Source organism: Camponotus floridanus, unplaced genomic scaffold (genome assembly GCF_003227725.1).
Source record: "Camponotus floridanus strain SB8 unplaced genomic scaffold, Cflo_v7.5 scaffold268, whole genome shotgun sequence".
In the NCBI taxonomy this organism is placed as follows: Eukaryota; Metazoa; Arthropoda; class Insecta; order Hymenoptera; family Formicidae; genus Camponotus; species Camponotus floridanus.
The window spans coordinates 1-21,701 of record NW_020229401.1 but is presented as its reverse complement, the minus strand read 5'-3'; the positions used below and the strand labels follow the sequence as shown (position 1 = coordinate 21,701).

Here is a 21,701-nt window from a genome sequence, read left to right as displayed (position 1 = left end):
GCCTGTCGGTTCGCCGATCGGATTGGATTTAGGACGGTAGTGTAGTGGTAGTAGTGACACCACGACGGTGTCGTGGCTCGAGTAGCACCGTCGAGTTCGTGTCTCCGTCGTGGTATTTTGTATACGTGCGTCGTGGCGTTCGCGTATCGGCCCGTGCCCCTGGCGTGCAGCTGCTGGAGGCTGCTGGCGGCGCTCGCCCGACAATTTTCGTGAGAAAGGAAGAAGAGGAGCCCTGTCGCGACCGGTGGACGACACTCGCTCCGAGTAAACAGCGCTCTTGAGAAAGAGAGAGAGAGAGAGAGAGAGGAGGAAGCGCGGCGCTCGTGTCTCGCCCCCGCGAAGGATAGTAAAAGGCGCACGGTTAGGATTCTCCCAACGATGCCGACGACCACCACGTCGTCCAGGAGGGACGACCGGCCGCGGACGGCCGCCGAGATGGACGAGGAGAGTCGCGTGCGGTATCGCGCCGCCAGCCTCAGGCGACGTCGCCGACGTCTGCGGCAGTCGTGCGGGGGGGGCGGGACGGCGGGGGGAGGCGGCACCGAGGCCGAGGAGGCGAATCCGTCCGAGTGCAGCGCCCTGTCGTACGTGGTCGCGCGACAGATCGACGACAGGCACGACTACTGCAGGCGTCTCGTCAACGCCAGATTCGAGAATTCCGAGAACCTCTACAGGAAGGACCTGCTCTCGCATTACGGATGCGTCAACGCGATCGAGTTCTCGAACCAGGGCGACCTCCTCGTGTCCGGTTAGGCTTCGATATTCTTCTTTTTTTTTCTTTTTTTCCGTTATTGCGCATAATTCCCCCTAGGGTTCAGATCGAGTCCCCTATATAAGTTTGATGGATGGTTCTTAGAGAGGTTATTTTTTTTTAATTCCTTGACGATTTTAATTAAGTCTCTTCTGATCTTGTGGAGCAAGGTCGGGAGAGATTGAATTAAAATCGCCAACGATCTCGCGATATCGATTGTATTTTTCTTTCCCCTTTTTTCCCCTCGTGACAGTGTTTATAGTTATAGTGTGATTTATAGAGGCCATTTTTTTAAAATTCCTTGACGATTTTAATCAAGTCTCTTCTGATCTTGTGGAGCAAGGTCGGAAGAGATTGAATTAAAATCGCCAACGATCTCGCGATATCGATTGTATTTTTCTTCCCCCTTTTTTCCCCTCGTGACAGTGTTTATAGTTATAGTGTGGTTTATAGAGGCTATTTTTTTAAAATTTCTTGACGATTTTAATCAAGTCTCTTCTGATCTTGTGGAGCAAGATCGGAAGAGATTGAATTAAAATCGCCAACGATCTCGCGATGTCGATTGTATTTTTATTCTTCCTTTTTTCCCCTCGTGACAGTGTTTATAGTATGATTTATAGAGGCTATTTTTTTTAAATTCCTTGACGATTTTAATCAAGTCTCTTCTGATCTTGTGGAGCAAGATCGGGAGAGATTGAATTAAAATTGCCAACGATCTCGCGATGTCGATTGTATTTTTCTTCCCCTTTTTTCCCCTCGTGATAGTGTTTATAGTTATAGTGTGTTTTAGAGAGGCTATTTTTTTTTAAATTCCTTGACGATTTTAATCAAGTCTCTTCTGATCTTGTGGAGCAAAGTTGGGAGAGATTGAATTAAAATCGCCAACGATCTTGCGATGTCGACTGTATTTTTCTTCTCCCTTTTTTTCCCTCATGACACAGTGCCCGTTGACTTCAAGCTGGAAGTTCAACGGAAATGTTAATGTCTTTGAGAAATAATACTTTGGTCTAAAGTTCAGTAAAAGAGAGATATACCATTAGGAAGATATTAAAAATAAATTTCGACAGAGATAAGTCATATATGATAAAGATGAATCATTGATAATAAAGGTGAATCATGTGTGTCTTGTTGTCACAGGGGGCGATGACAGAAGAGTTCTATTATGGAGAGTGGAGCAGGCGATACAGGGTATGGGCAAGCCCGTTGTAATGAAGGCCCAACACGCCAGCAATATATTTTGCCTCGGTTACGACAGCAGCAAGACCAAGATATTTTCTGCGGGGAACGACGATCAAGTCATAGTTCATAATTTGCAAACGTAAAGCAGCTTTTCTGAACAGAAGAGAAAATATCAAGCCAATATTTGCCACTTTGCGATTAACAAATGTCTCTTTGATTATTGTAGGAGCGACCCACTCAGTTACTTCCTACACGAGAAACCAGTCTACGGACTATCCATTCATCCGCACAATGATGACGTCTTTGCTAGCGCCTGCGACGACGGGAGAGTCTTGATTTACGATATACGTAGCAATAGCACCACGGAGACTCTCTGTTTGGCGCAGTACAAAAGCGCCTTTCACTCTGTCATGTTTAATCCTGTGGATTCCAGAATGCTCGCTACTGCCAATGCTAAGGAAGGTGTCAGTATGTGGGATGTACGAAAACCTTTGGAGTAAGTGAATGAAGATTTGTACAGATAAAGTTTGAACATCGCTAAAAATGTCAGAATGATGTAGCTTGCGACTTCGAGCTCGCTATTCACGTTTCTTCCATTTTACAGGCCTGTATTGTCCTATGGAAGTCCGCAGCAGAGCTGTATGAACGTCAGGTTTAATTCGGTTGGCAACCGATTGCTGGCTTTACGAAGAAGACTACCACCAGTTCTTTACGCGGTCGATTCTCCCACGTATTTGTGCGAATTCGATCATCCAGGGTATTATAATAGTTGTACCATGAAATCGTGTTGTTTCGCTGGTGAGAACGACGAGTACGTTCTATCAGGTAGGTATATTTAACACGAGAAACGTTAGCCTGTATTTATAGTTTGTTAGATGTTTATAAAATGATTTAGAGTTTTTACTTTTATATTTAACTCTAATCTATTTTTAATTATTATTATATTAATTTTCTCATTTTAATTTATATTTATATTAATATAATAATATTCTTAATGTTTTTTTTATTCTGTAAAATCTAAATTTTATAGAAATTTTATTTTATTTTATTAAATTTTATTTTATTTATATTTATTTATATTTATATTTATATTAATATAATAATACCCCTAATGTTTTTTTATTCTATGAAATCTAAATTTTATAGAAATTTTATTTTATTAAATTTTATTTTATTTATATTTATATTAATATAAATATAATAATACTCTTAATATTTTTTTATTCTATAAAATCTAAATTTTATAGAAATTTTATTTTATTTTATTTTATTAAATTTTATTTTATTTATATTTATTTATATTTATATTAATATAATAATACTCTTAATGTTTTTTCCTATAAAATCTAAATTATTTTTTATAGTTACTTATCATAAGAAAATGCTCACAATTAATGATGCGTCGAATTGATTGATAGGCTCGGACGATTTTAACTTGTACATGTGGAAAATCCCCCCTATGGACGGCAAACCGTGGGTAGAATCCGCCCACATGGTATTGCGTGGTCATAGATCGATCGTCAATCAGGTCCGCTACAATCAAGCGAGCTGCATCTTCGCGTCGTCCGGCGTCGAGAAGATCATCAAGATCTGGAGCCCCTTCCCGCTTGGAACCGGATGTTTGGGAGGTTTAAAGGTTGCCAATCGTTTATCCGATAATCCTTTATAGTTGACTTATTCTTAGGATTTTTTTCGTGATCGTTGATCATCGTGTTTTTCCAGAGAGACGCTGGCAAGCGCGAGAGACAACGCCGAGTGTTCACGCACGATGAATATATAGGGCTAGTTTTACGCAGCGGACAGTTCATGACGCACGATTATAGCCACCAATCGACTAAGGAGGACCCGCGAATGATGGCCTTCTTCGATTCCCTTGTACAGCGAGAAATTGAAGGGTGGAGCTCTGAGGACATGCCAACGCCGCACACCCCCAGCGACTCCGAGATCAACCCGGCAACAGGCGAGCCGTACAGCGCGACGGATTTCGAGGGTACAGAGAGCATAACAGAGTTTCTTAATCTCGAAAAGATCGCACGCGAAAATATAGCCATGTGTCGCGAGCGATGATGGGAAATGGACCAAGCGTTGTGTTTGCTAAAAAGAATATTTAAAAATTCTCAAACTTCACACATGATTCTATTTTGTTCTGTTTCAATAATCGTACATTTTAATATTTTCTATCGATTACTCCTCGTTTCACACGCTTGTTTTATAGCTTGACGTTCAACAAAAGTTCGACCTATGGCATCGTATACTTCATTCGACATTGTTTATATGATTTTCTTTCGGTTATTACACTGAGAAAAATTGTTTGATTGTACCAACAAGACTTGAAGGCATTTTGGTTAAATCAAACAAGAATTTCTAGTTATCATGATAAGACTCGATTTTTTATAACTAGAACATTTAATAGACTTTACTAAGGATTTGGTTAGTATTTTCTGATTGAATCTATAAAATTTCTTGTTGCATTAATTTCTTTGCTTGCCGCTAGCCGGCGAGCCACTCTTAACTTTACTCGTATTAAATATTTGCCATGAAATGTATATAAAGAACTAGTATTAACATTAAATCCAAAGTATCTTTTTTTTTCTTATGAGCAATAGTTCCAGAAAGAGGATGCTAGCTCTCTGATTGTGTTTGAGCTGCATCCTCTTCTTGCATCACTGTTTATCAGTTTAATTTCTAACAAATTGAATTTAAAATAATTTATTCAATAATCTGCATTGAATTTATCCAATAATCTTGTTGGAATTCAGAATATTATACAGATTTTTGAGATTAGATAGAACAAATTTTAGACGACTTGGTGTTGGTGAGTTTAGTATCATTAATCAGAAAATTTGGTAAATTTAACAGGAAGAAATTAATCAGATTCATCTGGTAATTCCTACAAGAATTCTGGTTCGTCCATTTTCCAACAGACATACTGCTTGAATCTACGAGAATTCTAATTAATGCAATCAGTTTTTTTTCTCAGTGCAGTTTAATTTCTAACAAACTGAACTTAAAATAATTTATTCAATAATCTGGATTGAATTTATCCAATAATCTTGTTGGAGTTCAGAATATTAAACAGACTTTTGAGATTAGGTGGGAAAAATTTTAGACGACTTGGTGCTGGTGAGTTTAGTATCATTAACCAGAATATTTGATAAATTTAACAGGAAGAAATTAATCAGATTCATCTGGTAATTCCTACAAGAATTAGATGGCAAAAATTTTAGACGACTTGGTGCTGGCGAGTTTAGTATCATTAACCAGAAAATTTGGTAAATTTAGCAGGAAGAAATTAATCAGATTCATCTGATTAAACAGACATACTAGTTGAATCTACCAGAATTCTAATTAATGCAACCAGATATTTTTCTCAGTGTACTCTTCGTTTCCCACTCTTGTTTTATAGCTTGTCGCTCAACAAAAGTTCCATCTATGGCATTGTATATTTCATTCGACATTGTTTATATATAATTTTCCTTCAGTTATTACATTTTATTATTTTTCATCCTAGATACTACAGCATCAGAAGGTGGTGTAGCTCCCGAACGGCCGTTCGAAGAATCGCCGAATCGCATAACTCGGCTTATCGCAAATCGCAGGGAGAAACTCATGCGAATGGCCGCGTTGGAGCGGCCGTCTGCCTCGGATTCCGGTAGCGAGGGGGACAATGTTCACGCGAGACGTAGGTCCAAGTCGAAATCGAAATCAAAGGGCGTCAAGAGAAAACACTCGAAATTATTCACCGACAGAAGAAGAATATCCGCCAGGAGAAAGTGTACTGTGTTAAAGGTCAATAGTGATTCGGATAGTGACGACGAGCGACCGGTCGACGCCGCTCAACCTAGCACCAGTTCCGGCGTCATCTCCCGAAGATCGCGATACGTCGCCAACGCGATTGAGAAAGATGACAAACGCTCCAATTACAGCAGCAGCAGCAGCAACAGCAGCAACAACAACAGCAGCAACAGCAACAGCAGCAGTTCCGAGGACAATAACGCTCTCGGAACGAAGCGAAAACACTCGAAGACCGACTCGGACGCGTCCACGAAGGCGCAAAGGCGCAAGCATCGCAAGTGCAAGAACAGCTCTCGTCATGAGAACTGTTCCGGTAAGACCCAATGCAAACGGCAGAAGCTCGACGACGAGTCGGAGACGGAGAGGACCGCTTCCGGCTCCAAGAATCATCCCAATCGGGTGAACGGTAGCGCCGGGAAGGACGGGCCGTCGACGCCGAATCACAAATCGCCTCAAGTTCCTTGCACCCCCGACAGCGGCATTAAATCAGGCGTTTCGACCACGGGGGGCAAGAACAGCGAGCAAACGCGTACCACTGAGGAAAACGATGAGGGTGCGGACGATACGGGTTCCGATCACGAGCAAAAACTGAAAACTCTAGAGTGTTTCCGAAAGAAGGTGGAGGAACTGACGAGGAGAAGCTACCGTAATCGGTCCCACCAGCCCCAAACGGTAGCCACGACCACGAGCGATTCTTCCGATTAAACCGCTCTCGTTTTCGCTCCTCCTTCCCTCCCCCTCTCCCCCCTCCTCTTTCTCCATTTGTACATAATATAATCTGTGATTCCTTGAAGTATATTTTTATAACACTAAGTTGATCGCACGCGAATACGCGATCAATTCCCTTTTTTTTTTTTTTTTGATTTGATTCCGAATCCCCTCTATCGTCCGTATCTTTTAATCCCATCCGCGTCGTGAATGCACGATAATTCCTCGTCTCATGATCGGAGGAGACGTTTGGCTTCGCAACATTTTTACGATGATGAATCAAGTTTTGCGCTTTACACGATTGTCCTAAAGTGGCCGATTACGCAGGCCTGCGTAAATTGGAGCTTTCGTGAAGTTAGGAAAAGCAGAATAGGATAAGAATACGATTTGTTTTCCCCGTAATAAATTCGTGAAATTGGCCGAAATAGCGATATTTGAGCTGTTCACTTAGAAATTACCTCGAAAACCTAACGTGCCTACTCTGCTTCTTGTAATTGAACCTCGCGGGGCCTGTGTTATTTTTAGCTTGGGAACTGATAATCGCCCTCTGGTATTCTCTCATTCCTAGATGATTTTGTCCTCGAGAGACGCCGGAGAATTTTCGCAAGATAAACAATTTTATACGGAATATCTAAAAACTTTTCGCAGTCCCGAAGTGTGAAGGTAAATCGGCTCGAATTAAGAAGAAAAGTCCTCTACCGTTTTGCGATATTCGGAATAATTAACGAGAAATTAATTAAAGAAGATCGGCCAATGCGCGTGGCTAGAAGCGGCGGCGAAGGCGGTCTCACTGTAAAGACGGCGCCGCGCACTTTAATTAATTTCTCATTAATTATTGCGAATATCGCAAAACGATAGAGGACTTTCCTTCTTAATTCGAGCCAATCTACCTTCACACTTCGGGTCTGCAAAAAGTTTTCAGACACCCTGTAAATTCTAAACTATCCTACTCTATTCGATGTCAGATGGCATGAGACGAGGAAATACTGTATTTTCCCCTCCAAATTTTCATTAACAATACGTCTTAAATACTATCGATTATTTGCGATGATGCGTTCCGACGTGTTCACGAATCAAGTCACTGGTAGGCAAACGAAATTACACCGTTTGATACCGCTCCCCGTATCTCTCCTCTCGCGTAATGCCATCGCGACTTGATCCAAGTATCTAGAAACCGGTCGCCGATTATTGCGTGAAACATTTTTCGCGGATCTGGCGACGTAATAAATTGCATGTAATCAAGGCAGAACTATAGATGCGAATTAACACACACACACACACACACACATCCGCATTAGCTTTAAGAGCATCTTGCGATGACTTGGCTGATGATATATTGTACTGTTGACATGGTTTGTGCGATGGAAAGTAATTAAAAAAAAAAGTAATAAATTGATATACATTTTTTTCCTATGCGTTGAGAGATTTGAAGGAAAAAGAAAAAAGAGGAATTATTATAACTGTATATTACATTATTTAATCATGCGCATTTATATACATCTTTATTAACTGATGACGAATAAACGAGAAGAGAAAAAGAAACAGCGGCGTCTGCGTCAACGATTTATTATATTACTCTGTAATTATTCTGCGTTCAAGAACGAAGGTCCCTTGCGTTTTCCACGAGCGTTTTACACGAATAAACGTTGACTAACGTAAGTGATGTCATACTGCGGTATTCAAGCACCACATCCGGCGACGAAACAAATCAGTCACTTGGCAGTTTTCTTGCAGATCACCTTGTGAGACCTGAAGACCTTCCTAGAAAAAATGCTACGCGCCAGTTTCATCCTCGTTTTGACGATCGTGCAACGCAGGCCGATGGCATACAACATCGACGTGCTCAATGCCAAGGTGTATGATGATCCTGCACGTGTGTCAGGTGGGCGTCGCAGCTACTTTGGATTTTCGGTGGCTCTTTACACCAGCCCAAGAGAGTCCTTGCTGCTCGTTGGAGCCCCCCGAGCCAACTCCAGCGGGTTGCCGCTGGTGACCGAGCCAGGAATAGTCTTCAAGTGCTCGATGAACGGCGTGTGTGAGGAGTGGGCGATCGATAAGACCGGGAACGGTCCGCGTCCTCGAGAGAGACTGGTCCATCAGCTGAAAGACAACGCTTGGATCGGCGCGACTGTCGTCGTAGAAAACAGGACCGAGCCGAGAGTTGTGGTATTTCTCATCTTTTCGCAATAATAATAGAAGAAATTTATTCAAAACTGGCGAGCGAGAGCCAGGAAAGCGCAAGGAAGAATAAGACACCCTCCTTCTTCCCTCGGTCATTGGTATATTTCAGATTTTTCTTTACAATACATGTATTAAAAAACAGGATCATGTTTCAGATCATCGATTATGTTAATATTATGCGTTGAAAAATATTAAACAATGGCGTATATTTTTTTAAATAAAATTCTGTGCACAGATACTTGATCGTATATTTTAATTTTGACTTTTTGTCAAAATTAAAATATTTGACAATTTTTTTTTTCAATATTAATATTTCAATATTAATAATTTTTCAATATTAATTATCAATATTATGCGTTAAAAATATTAAATAATGACGTATATTTTAATTTTGACTTTGCAATTTTTTTTCAATATTAATATTTCAATATTAATAATCAAATTTTTCAATATTAATAATCAATATTTCTTTCAATATCAGTAGCTACGAATATTTCAAGGCTATCGCATTGCACATTTTCCTGAGAATTGAATTTTTTTAAATAAAATTCTGTGCACAGATACTTGATCGTTTAAGAATATTTGAATTAAATATTGAACAATTTATCTCTCGTGTGCGATTAATTAAATCATCGAAATTTAAATAAATAATAAGAATATTTTATTATCGTGCTAAGCAGTTTTTGATGGAATATTTATTAATTAATGTTATGTAAATATTTAACATTGAACATTCGATTACAAGATACTTAAAAATTCAAAATTTTCTTCAGATTTTTCTTTACAATACATGTATTAAAAAACAGGATCATGTTTCAGATCATCTGTTATGTTAATATTATGCATTGAAAAATATTAAACAATGGCGTATATATTTTAATTTTGACTTTTTGTCAAAATTAAAATATTTGACAATTTTTTTTCAATACTAATATTTCAATATTAATAATCAAATTTTTCAATATTAATTATCAATATTATGCGTTGAAAAATATTAAATAATGACGTATATTTTAATTTTGACTTTTTGTCAAAATTAAAATATTTGACAATTTTTTTTTTTCAATATTAATATTTCAATATTAATAATCAAATTTTTCAATATTAATAATCAATATTTCTTTCAATATTAGTAGCTACGAATATTTCAAGGCTATCGCGTTGCAAATTTTCTTGAGAATTGGATTTTTTTAAATTTGAATTAAATATTGAACAATTAATCTGTCGTGTGCGATTAATTAAGTCATCGAGATTTAAATAAATAATAAGAATATTTTATTATCGTGCTAAGCAATTTTTGATGGAATATTTATTAATTAATGTTATGTAAATATTTAACATCAAACATTCGATTACAAGATAATATTTAAAAATTCAAAATTTTCTTCAGATTTCTTTTTACAATACATGTATTACAAAATAGGATCATGTTTCAGATCATCTGTTATGTCAATATTATACGTTGAAAAATATTAAACAATGACGAATATTTTAATTTTGACTTGCAATTTTTTTTCAATATAATAATAATATATTAATAATCAATATTTCTTTCAATATCTGTAGCTACGAATATTTCAAGGCTATCACGTTGCAAATTTTCTTGAGAATTGAATTTTTTTAAATAAAATTCTGTGCACAGATACTTGATCGTTTAAGAATATTTGAATTAAATATTGAATAATTAATGTCTCGTGTGCGATTAATTAAATCGTCGAGATTTAAATAAATAATAAGAATATTTTATTATCGTGCTAAGCAGTTTTTGATGGAATATTTATTAATTAGTGTTATGTAAATATTTAATATCGAACATTCGATTACAAGATAATACTTAAAAATTCAAAATTTCTTATCAAATTTAAAAATAAAAATGACAACTGTTCACTTATCTTTTTGTAAAGATGATCGATTTCAACTTCGTCAGAATACAATCTATGAACGAAGAAAAATATGCGATAATTTTAAAACTACGTGTAATTATCACTGAAACGTATGATTATTTTGATGACCTCTCTGAATCAAGTTTCCAAAATTTAAAAATATAAATAAAATTTAAATAAAATATAAATAAAATTTAAAAATATAAATAACAAGAAGAACTCTTCACTAAAGAATATTAATTAATTGTTAATAAAATATTAATAGAAGAATATTAATTAATTGTTAAATGTTTAATATAAAAAAATCGAATATCCAGGAAAAATTATAAGACTTTTAATCTCTTTAAAAATTGAAAATTATAAAAAAGATAACAATAGCTTCTTATTTTTGTTTTTCTCTCTCTTTCTTTTCTATAATTTAATAAATTTCATTTTTAATTTTTTCGTTTGATTTTTTTAAATTTTTGATTTTTAATTTTATTTTTAATTTTCGTCGAAGGTTTGTGGACCGCGATGGATAAACAATATCGTGAACGGCAACAGACCCAACTGGCTCATGAACGGTATTTGTTATACGACACGAATCACCGATGCTGATGTATTCGAGAGAGAAGCGGAGGAGTTATTACTACCACTCTCGAATCCTGAAGGTCAGACTACGTCGAAAAACAACATAGGCATCTACAACTACGGGATGGGCCAGATTGGCTTTTCCTTGCACGTGAACTCCCTGGGAGACGATGCGAGGGTCACGTTCGGTGCCCCAGGCGTGTACAATTGGAAAGGCGATGCGATATTAATTACTACCTCGTTAGACGGGTCATTCTCGCGTACGATAATTCCCTCGCTCGCTAGAGAGCAACAGGTTCACAGTTACAATTATTTCGGTAAAAATGTATTTCTTTTATCATCATTTTTTCCTTCTCTCTTTTCAAGCTAGCAATGACCAAATCAGTTTTGCTGATCAAGAATTTGTTATTTTATTAATTTATTTAATATTTATTTTATTTTATTTTAATTTATTAATTTATTATATTTTATTAATTAATTTATTTTATTTTATTTTAATTTATTTTGGTAATTAATGATAAAGTTTATTACTTATTTTATTAATTTAATAAAAATTTAGAAGCGCGTGTATCATTTGAAATTTATTTTAAACTAATAATTAATTTTAAGTTTATAAATATCTTTTTCTTTTAATATATCAAATTTAATTTTCTTTACATGTGCATTTTCCGAAAAGAAATATATTTCAAATACTATCTCTCTGTTTCTTTTTCTAAAACATTTTTTAAATCGTTGAAATTTTTAATATATAAAAAGCTATAAACATTAATCTTTATTCTTATTGTAAAGAGAATATTTTATTAAAAAAACTGAAGACTCAGCCTTTTTTCCCAGCAAACACCAAATAACAGCTATACAGGGTGTCCCATTTTAATGTCCCCCAAATAACTTTCTTATTTTTAATTTTAGAAAAAGATGTTTCAGACAAAAGTTGTATGGTTTCAAGGGGGACATAAGGTGATGTCATTAGTTTGACCTTGAAGAGTCACATGAAGGTTACGTGAAGGTCATTTTGAATTTCTTAAATGGAATACCCTATTTATTTTTGCATATTCTTGTAGCTTATCTCGAGAGCTTTCCAAAACATTATAAATAAACATTTTTTCATCAAGTACTTTTCGAGTTATGAGGCTTGAAATCATTTCTTAATTTTACATAAACCATAAAATATCTTGTAAAATATTCATTTTTCAATTATCTTACCTTAATACTTTTATGTACAAAATAATGAGAGGAATCAATTGGTGTAAAGAAAACATACAGTTGTTTTTAAGAAAAAATATGGAATTGTTAATTGCAAATTACATATTTTTTCTTAAAAACAACAGTATGTTTTCTTTACACCAATTGATTTCTCTCATTATTTTATATATAAAATTAGGGTAAGATAATCGAAAAATGAATATTTTACAAGATATTTTATGGTTTATGTAAAATTAAGAAATGATTTCAAGCTATTAGCTAATAAGTTATTTGGGGTGGGAGATTAAAATGGCACACCCTGTAAATGTTACTTAATAAAGGATTAAAGTGTGATAAATATATGAGGAAAAAAATTGACAGCTCTTGATTTTAATCGAAATTTCGACTGTTTATTTACAAAGAGATGTCATTTTAGAGACCAAACTCTAGAAGAATTTACAAAATCCTGTAACATATGTACACGGTGTGTTTCAGGATACGCTGTAACAGCTGGGACTTACTTCAACGAGCAAGACACGTGGTACGCCAGCAGCGCGCCGAAAAGCGCCAACATGTACGGGAAGATTCTCGTATTTGCCTTTCCCCCGAAAACTAATCAGCGCATGTTTATCAAAATGGTGATACACGGTCAGCGATACGGCGAGTTTTTTGGCGCCGCGTTAACGTCTTGCGACGTTAATAACGATCGCCGACACGAATTAATCGTCGGCGCGCCACAATGGTCCAAGGACATGGACGAAGGCCTCGTCTACATCTTTACGGGGCAACGAAATGTACTAATTTATAAATACACGGTAGCATGGATATCTATTGGGAATCAAAGTTCAAGATTTAATCTTTCTATAATATTGTTGAATCTCTCGGGTAAAAAATCTTGAATAACAAGCAATTAAAATTAATGTAACAATAAGAACGTGTCGAATTTCTGAGCTTGATGTTTTTAAAATCCTTTTTATTTTTAACGAGAAATAATAAACTTATAAAAATTCTTATTATTTAATATTTATGAAAATTCTTAATATTTAATAAGTTAAAATCTTTATTAATTTAATTTAAATAATTTATTTAAATTCTTTAATATATTGATATTTATGTATATAAAATCTTTAATTATTAATTAATATTAATAGTTAATGACAAATATAAGTAAAATCTTAAGTGCCTGAAAGCAATAAAAATACAAGGAAATAATCCTGTAAAATTATTTATAATAATTAATAAAAATAATTATGTTTGAATAAAAAAGGAATAGTTCCAAATAATCTTAACTTCTTAAAAATCAAAAATTATTAATGAATCTTCAAATTATTAAGACTCGAGATCATTCAATAAAAAAAGAGATAAAGAAATTATTAAGGAAAGATTAAGAAAAAAATTAAAGTGATATTTTATAAATTTTAATATTAAATATTAAGATGTTCCTAGAAATTTTCCGTAATTTTCTTGAAATAAAAAAATAAATAATAAATAAATATATATTAATCTATTTATTTTTCTATTTCAAATAATTTCTCGATAGATGCGAAACCACGTTTTTATACAATAAGAAAAATTCAAAAAATCATTGAAAAATGATATATCTTCTTACATGGAAAACTTAGAACAATTTCGAAGAGCTGCAGACGATCGAGGGCGAGGTTGTCGGCGGTAGATTCGGGTCGGCCGTGGCGTGTCTGGGCGACATCGACTACGATGGCTACGGGGACATCGCCGTGGGTGCGCCCTACGAGGACGAGAGCGGCGGCGCGGTGTACGTGTTCAACGGGAACAGGGACGGCGTCTCCCGCAGGTACAGCCAGAGACTGATCGGCACGCGATTCTCACCGACGATGCGAGGATTCGGTATCTCCATCTCGGAACCCCGAGACGTCGACCGGGACAACTATTCCGACGTCGCCGTGGGCGCTTATCTATCCGGTGAGGTGGTCCTGCTGAGATCTGCGCCGGTCGTGACTGTGAACGTGACGTTGACGTATCCGCAGGTCAGGTTGCTGCGGAACTCAACGTCCTTCCTCATCGACATCTGGATGTCCTACGAGGGCGCATACGTACCTCAGTATCTGCGTAATTTTATATTTTATACGTCACACTTTTTATACACATTATATATTTATTTGTTATGTTTATAATTTATTTATTTATCATTTATTTATTTCTATTATTATTACTTATTTTTATTATTCATTATTTATTTATTTATTTTTATTATTTTATATTTATTTTTATTATTATATTATTTTTTATTTATTTTATTATATTTATTATTATTTTATTATTTTATACTTATTTTTTTATTATTTATTATTATATTATTTTTTATTTATTTTATTATATTTATTATTATTTTATTATTTTATACTTATTTTTATTATTATTTATTATTACATTGTTTTTTTATTTATTTTATTATATAGGGTATCCGATAATTTTCTACACACCCAAAGAGTGCGGGTTAAACTGAACAAAAAAGTCTTCTGTCGTTTTGTGATCTTTGCGGTAATTAATGAGAAATTAATTAATAATGAAAGAAAGCTTTTCTCTTCAGGACTCTTCTACTTTTAACTCGTCAAAAATTATCCGACACCCCATTTATTTGTTATATTTATCATTTATTTATTTCTATTATTATTACTTATTTTTATTATTCATTATTTATTTATTTATTATATTTATTATTATTTTATTATTTTATACTTATTTTTATTATTATTTATTATTACATATATTGTTTTTATTACATATATTATTTATTATTACATATATTATTTATTATTACATATATTATTTATTATTACATATATTATTACATATTTGTTATTATTACATATATTATTTATTATTACATATATTGTTTTTTTTATTTATTTTATTATATAGGGTGTCCGATAATTTTCTACACACCCAAAGAGTGCGGGTTAAACTGAATAGAAAAGTCTTTTGCCGTTTTGTGATCTTTGCAGTAATTAATGAGAAATTAATTAATAATGAAAGAAGGCTTTTCTCTTCAGGACTCTTTTACTTTTAACTCGTCAAAACTTATCCGACACCCTGTATGTATTATTTACATATGAACTTTGTTGCTACTTGATTATTTTCAACATTTTAAGTGTAACATTTCAACTTGGAACTGCTGTCGTTCCAGGATCTATCGCGATTCTGAAGGTTGATCAATTGCACGGCAGAGCTACGTATCGCGCGCAAAGAAGTAACGACGGCTCGCAGACCTACAAGCTGCCTTACACCCTATCTAAGTCTACGGTCGCGCATAATTCACTCGAGATACATCTCACGGTGCGTCACGTCGATATTAATCATTGTTTTCATTCTATCAAAGGGCTCACGCTCCCGTCTATTTCAGGAGAACATCGGAAACATCATAGACCCGCTCGAAATATCGGTGTCCATGCAGCTGGAGGACGACCTCGACGCCAGAAACGGAAGCTCCTCGTCTTGCGTAGCCTGCGTCGTGATAAACAAGCATCGCTCGAAGATGGAAGATCTGGTGAAGCTCCCGTTCGCGGTGGACTGCGGCGAGGACAACGTATGCGTCTCCGATCTCCGGGTCGCGTTGTCGATCGACTCGACTCGGGGCGACAGGTACACCATCGGTTCCGCGCCGACAATCACCCTGCGCGTCGACGCTTACAATCACGGGGAACCAGCGTACCAGACGAGGGTACGCGTCTTCACCGAGACCCTGCCATTGGCGAGCGTCCCGCCCGAGTGCACGGAAAACCCTGGCGACGTCCTGGAGGTGACCTGCGACATCGGCAATCCCCTGAGAACGAATGTATGACGATGCGTCGGCTCGTTCGATGAACAAAAGGCGGATATAATGGTGTATTTATTTTTTAGAAAACACTGACGCTGCAGCTGGACACGAGTGCGATAAGATACGACGTTGGACAAGTGGAATTGTGGGCAAATATAAGCACTCAGAGCGACGAGGCGAATTGGGATGACAATAGTCATGCCATCACTGTGTACTTCGACGTGGACGTTGATATAGCCATCGCCGGGTTGGTACCTGTCCATGGAAATTGCAAGATTTTGCGTGAAAAGACCTTAAACCTTACACATTTATAATAATAATTTATAATAATAGTATTATAATAATTATACTAAATAATATAATAATTAATATAATAATATATAATATAAATAATAATTAATATAATAATAAATATACATAATTAATATAATAATAATATACATAATAATTAATATAATATAATAAATAATATAATAATAAATATAATAATAATTTGTAATAATAATATAATAATAATTTATATGAAAATAATAAGAATTTTATAAAATTTTATAAAATTTATAATATAATAAATATATTATTTAATAAAATATACAGGATGTTAAAAAAGTTTGGAAACGATCAAATATTTCCAAAAATAGTGATCCTGTGGGGAAATGTTTCAGACAAAAGTTGTAGGGTTTTAAGTGACGCATTACACAGTAATATTACTATGACTTTGAAGAGTGTTGTTAAGGTCACGTCAAGATCACCTTCAATTTCTTAAACAGAACTCCCTATTTTTATTACATATTCTTATAGCTTATCTCGAGAGCTTTCCAAAACATTATAATTAAGTTAGTTTTCATTAAAGTACTTTCCGAATTGTGAGGCTTCAAATCATTTCTTAATTTTACATAAACCGTAAAATATCTTGTAAAATATTCATTTTTTGATGATTGAAGAAAAAATATGTAATTTACAATTAACAATTACATATTTTTTCTTAAAAATAACTGTGTTTTCTTTACACCAATTGATTCCTCCCATTATTTTGTACATAAAAGTATTAAGGTAAAATCATTAAAAGGTAAGATCATCAAAAAATGAATATTTTTCTAGATATTTTATGGTTTATGTAAAATTAAGAAATGATTTCAAGTCTGACAACTCGGAAAGTACTCAATGAAAAAATACTTTATTATAGTGTTTTGAAAAGCTCTCGAGGTAAGTTACAAGAATATATAATTAAAAATAGGGGGTTCCATTTAAGAAATTTAAGATGACCTTTACGTGACCTTAACAACACTCTTCAAGGTCATAGTAATATTACTGTGTGCTGCGTCACTTAAAATCTTACAACTTTTGTCTGAAACATTTTCCCACAGGACCACTATTTTCGGAGATATTTGACCGTTTCCAGACTTTTCTAACATCCTGTATATAAATACAATAATTTATGAAACATATTTTTATCACAGGAAGGCACAGGAGAACCTGTACTCGTATTTACGCAACGAGGAAAACGGGATGAGACTAAATAGCGTCAGATTCCAACACTTCTACGAGGTCCAAAAATTCGGCGCAAGTCCTATCGAGGAGGCGGTGTTGACCGTGAAAATTCCGACCCATATTCGACAATCCCATGATGCTGCAGATGTAGCAATCGTCAGTATTAACGACACTACTGGCAGAATGGATGCGTATCAATTTTACTGCAGCGACTCGAACGAAACGGATGATGGGCTCTCCATCGCGTCTAAACAAATGGCGGATAACGTGATCCTGCTGAGTCCTGAAAATAAAACGTACGCGAGGTTCAGTATTGAGGAAGACACCCCGATGAATCTACCATCTGAGAATAGAACGCTTTACATCAATTGCACAAATGACGCGGTTGAATGCGCGAAGATTGACTGCAGATTGGGACCTTTTCTAAGTTCCTTGTCCGTTGCGAAGTTCTTGATAACGCTAGATCTCCAACTGTCGAATTTTCCCGGTAAATATAATCACGTGGCTGATAAATGAAGGAGAGCTCATATTCTTTGAATGCTATCTGCTTGCAGCTGACCTGATGAAGAACAAAGATATCGTATTTTACGTAACTGAAGGTAGCGTTACGATAACCGGACCTCATCTCAATATCACCCAAAGAGAAGGACATAAACCGGATACCGTTCTGGTTGCCACGACGTTCTTAGGCTCGCCGGTTGCTCAGCGAATAGCCGTGTGGATAATAGCGCTTTCAGTGATCCTAGGGATTGCATTGCTGATATTGTTGATTCTGGGTCTAATAAAGATTGGCTTCTTTAACAGAAGGAAGAAGATGGAACTCGAAGCGCTGAAAGCCGAGACTGACGTATGTTTAGCATTTTCGGAATGTAAATAAAAATTCTCGTTGTAATTCTAGGGGACCGGTATCCAATACTATATTGAAGTAATAATTTGCATTTTAGAAAAAGTATAACGTGGTCCTGGAGACGACATCTTCGACGGAAGTTCTTGATCATGACTGAGAGAATACATATAATTAATATATTCTTAATATATTTTAATATATTTTAATATATTTTATTATATATTATATATATATATAGGGTGTCCCATTTTAATACATCCAGTCGAATATCTCGAAAACCAAGCCCGGGAGAGAAAAATGTTTCAGACAAAAGTTGTTTGGTTTCGAGGGAGGCCATAAGATGGTACCATTGGTTTGACCTTGAAGAGTCATTTGAAGGTGACGTAAAGGTCACTTTCAATTTCTTAAATGGAACTCCCTATTTTTTATTACATATTCGTGTAGCTTATCTCGAGAGCTTTCCAAAACACTATAAATAAGTATTTCTTCATCGAATACTTTTCGAGTTATGAGACTTGAAATAATTTCTTAATTTTACATAACTATAAACTATAAAATATATAATAAAATATTCATTTTTCAATTATCTTACCTTAATATTTTTATGTACAAAATAATGAGAGGAATCAATTGGTGTAAAGAAAAGATACAGTTGTTTTTTAAAAAAATATGGAATTTGCAATTAACAATTGCAATTAACAATGACTCTTCAAGGTCAAACCAATGGTATCATCTTATGGCCCCCTCGAAACCAAACAACTTTTGTCTGAAACATTTTTCTCTCCCGGCTTAGTTTTCGAAATATTCGACTGGATGGATTAAAATGAGCCACCCTGTATATATTATATAAATATATTTATATAATATATATTATATAAATATTATATAAATATATTTATATAATATATATATTTAATAATATTAATATAAAATAATATTATAAAATAAATAATAAAATATATTAAAATATATAATAAAATATATTATATATATATATATATATATATATATATATATATATTTTATTATTATTATATATTTTAATATATTTTATTATATTTTATTATTCTTAATATATTTTAATATATATTCTTAATATATTTTAATTTCTCGCGCGTGATGTGTATGTATATTTTTTATATAAATAATAAATAACAAAATTGTTATATAATTCAAAATCGTTACAATTGTTATATAATATAATAATTTCATTCAAAATTGTTATATAATTATGTGATGTAAAATAATTTATAAAATTCAAATACACACATAAAGCTCATGTTATACATGTATATATACATATATATATTTTTAAGATTTTATAAAATAATGCGCTTATTATTTCATATAAAAAAAATTATAATTTAAATTTAATTATATTGTTTTATAATAAAATTTTTAAAAAATATTAATTCTCTTGTATTATTTCATATAACTGTCGAGCAAAGCTGTTTCATGAAAGATTTGTAAAAAAACTTATTTGACTTTTATCTTGATTCTTATCTGAAATGTACAATAACCATTATTCTTAAATCTTTAAAAATAATTTCTAGAAGCTTAAAATGCTATTTAATCATTCACATGAAATTGATTTATACAAGATCCATGTATTAACTTGTGTATTTTATGCAGTACATACATATATACATTTTATTGATGAAAATAAGAATCTGTGAATTAAAGAAGCAAATCTCGTGAAATAAAAAAATTCTATTTCAAAAAAATAAATGAATCTAACTGTATGGGAAGCACAATTTTAATCCGTTCAGTGCTATTAAATGTGTTGGAGTAAGAAAATATGTATATATAAAATCTAGGTAGAGTTTAGAGTTAATCATCTGGAAAGTGAAAGGTCCTATATATTCTATATTTGTATCTATGTATATCTGTATCTATGTTTACTGTATATTATACAATGAATAATGAGAATAATTATGACAAAGGTAATTAATGGCATATCATTTATTCACAGATAATATTGCATAGCATTTGTACTCTATAGTATGTTATATAATTATATATTATTATTATTATTATTATTATTATTATTATACATTATTAATATTATTATATATATTATATATATTATTTTAAAAAATAATTTTGCTTCAACTAATTAGATAGGGACTATCAAGAGCACCAACACCTGCCACTATGCCACCTTCGTCTTCACTCGACGCTTTGGTCCTTAAAATATGTCCAACTTGTTTATTTACTATTATATTATTGCTATCCCTAAAAAATATTATTTACATCTATTAATATTATTTAACAGCAAATAATTATTTTAAATACGAGATATCTGGCTTACACTTACCCAATTATCACTCCATATACACCAAGTTCTGTTATAACTTCCAATAAATCAAAGTTATCCTCTAATGATGGGTCTTCAACAGCACGTATCAGATAGTTTTTCTGTAAAGGGGGATAAATACGATCCATAAGAATCCATGCTGTCCTCTCCTGAGAGTCCCTCATCGAACTCAACCACGTTTTTATGTTTTCGTTATATATATTATTTCCTCCTCCTTCCCTTTGTGGTTTGAGAACAAATTTGTTTGGCTTACTTATACCCATTTCTATTGCTTTCTCTCCATCCTCATTCTGTTATTGAAACAAATATACTTAGATGTATCATTCAAGGGGATATTTAAATGAGAAAATGTTTTAAAAATTGTGTCTTCCATCTAAACATTAAACAATTAAATGCTCTGATTAATAACAGATTACTTACAAAGTCTAATGTGTATAATCCAGTAAATATTTCTTGCACTCTTGCAACAGATGTTTCATCCTTTAGAAATTTTTTCAATACACTAGACTGAGCCAAAGATTGTTGTACCTAAAAATGAAATTTGATTTTTAAACATTTTGGTTTAATAAGTATTACTTAAAACTCTTATTTCAGCTTAATAAATATAAAAATTAATTCTTGTTGTTCAGGTATACATTTAATACTTAATATAACTTAATATTCTTTGATATATATCATTTGATATAATTATGTAAATAAGAAGTTTTACATATATGCTCTTTCTTATGCAAATAATAAAATAAAATACATACTTTTTTAGTGCCTGCCAAGTGATATTGCACTGATGGACATTTTATTGCTCGAGAACGTTCAATTAGCAATCTAATATCCCATTCCTTTTCTGTAGGATAAGCTTCGAGTTCGTAACCGGATCGATAATAAACTACAGCCACTATCATATTTGCACTAAAATAATTCAATAACTCAAGTTTGCAGTATTTTAAATATATATATTTATATTTGAATTTGATTGTCATTACTTTGAAAATATTTCCTTTTTTTTT

General features: G+C 33.6%; 3 protein-coding genes across 6 annotated transcripts; 2 read left to right on the top strand and 1 right to left on the bottom strand.

Annotated features, from left to right (window-relative positions):
• Nucleotides 1-74: 74 nt before the first annotated feature.
• Nucleotides 75-7,817, top strand: LOC105252323 (DDB1- and CUL4-associated factor 5). The gene is made up of 7 exons (XM_011259654.3): nucleotides 75-748; nucleotides 1,889-2,069; nucleotides 2,157-2,426; nucleotides 2,535-2,755; nucleotides 3,349-3,566; nucleotides 3,653-3,920; nucleotides 5,442-7,817. Exons 1-7 carry the CDS (start codon nucleotides 379-381, stop codon nucleotides 6,428-6,430), a joined length of 2,517 nt encoding a protein of 838 aa, XP_011257956.2. The 5' UTR covers nucleotides 75-378; the 3' UTR covers nucleotides 6,431-7,817.
• Nucleotides 7,818-7,906: 89 nt separating this feature from the next.
• Nucleotides 7,907-18,668, top strand: LOC105252331 (integrin alpha-4-like). 4 transcript variants are annotated; one of them, XM_025409482.1, is made up of 11 exons: nucleotides 7,907-8,088; nucleotides 8,168-8,599; nucleotides 10,997-11,384; nucleotides 12,745-13,043; nucleotides 13,872-14,334; nucleotides 15,413-15,561; nucleotides 15,629-16,060; nucleotides 16,126-16,289; nucleotides 17,503-18,020; nucleotides 18,088-18,380; nucleotides 18,478-18,668. In XM_025409482.1, the coding sequence occupies exons 2-11, from the start codon at nucleotides 8,204-8,206 to the stop codon at nucleotides 18,535-18,537; spliced, it is 3,162 nt and encodes a 1,053-aa protein (XP_025265267.1). In that variant the 5' UTR covers nucleotides 7,907-8,088; nucleotides 8,168-8,203; the 3' UTR covers nucleotides 18,538-18,668. The 4 variants fall into 4 exon arrangements, with proteins under 4 accessions (XP_025265267.1, XP_025265266.1, XP_025265268.1 ...); XM_025409481.1 differs by having other exon boundaries at nucleotides 7,975-8,599; XM_025409483.1 differs by having other exon boundaries at nucleotides 7,975-8,599; nucleotides 18,088-18,402; nucleotides 18,478-18,538.
• A 1,795-nt stretch (nucleotides 18,669-20,463) lies between these two features.
• Nucleotides 20,464-21,674, bottom strand: LOC112638224 (glutathione synthetase-like). The gene is made up of 4 exons (XM_025409470.1): nucleotides 21,450-21,674; nucleotides 21,118-21,225; nucleotides 20,698-20,987; nucleotides 20,464-20,615 (listed from the first exon to the last, which is right to left on the bottom strand). Exons 1-4 carry the CDS (start codon nucleotides 21,672-21,674, stop codon nucleotides 20,489-20,491), a joined length of 750 nt encoding a protein of 249 aa, XP_025265255.1. The 3' UTR covers nucleotides 20,464-20,488.
• Nucleotides 21,675-21,701: the final 27 nt, after the last annotated feature.

Excerpts from the sequence above, each read along its gene's own strand:
- LOC105252323 (XM_011259654.3), top strand. The coding sequence starts at position 379 with ATGCCGACGACCACCACGTCGTCCAGGAGGGACGACCGGCCGCGGACG. Across the intron at positions 2,427-2,534 it reads GATGTACGAAAACCTTTGGA|GCCTGTATTGTCCTATGGAA; the intron begins GTAAGTGAATGA and ends TCCATTTTACAG. Across the intron at positions 3,921-5,441 it reads CAGCGCGACGGATTTCGAGG|ATACTACAGCATCAGAAGGT; the intron begins GTACAGAGAGCA and ends TTTTCATCCTAG.
- LOC105252331 (XM_025409482.1), top strand. The coding sequence starts at position 8,204 with ATGCTACGCGCCAGTTTCATCCTCGTTTTGACGATCGTGCAACGCAGG. Across the intron at positions 16,290-17,502 it reads GTTGATATAGCCATCGCCGG|GAAGGCACAGGAGAACCTGT; the intron begins GTTGGTACCTGT and ends TTTTTATCACAG. Across the intron at positions 18,021-18,087 it reads CCAACTGTCGAATTTTCCCG|CTGACCTGATGAAGAACAAA; the intron begins GTAAATATAATC and ends ATCTGCTTGCAG.
- LOC112638224 (XM_025409470.1), bottom strand. The coding sequence starts at position 21,674 with ATGACAATCAAATTCAAATATAAATATATATATTTAAAATACTGCAAA. Across the intron at positions 21,226-21,449 it reads ACTTGGCAGGCACTAAAAAA|GTACAACAATCTTTGGCTCA; the intron begins GTATGTATTTTA and ends TTTCATTTTTAG. Across the intron at positions 20,988-21,117 it reads GATTATACACATTAGACTTT|AATGAGGATGGAGAGAAAGC; the intron begins GTAAGTAATCTG and ends TTTCAATAACAG.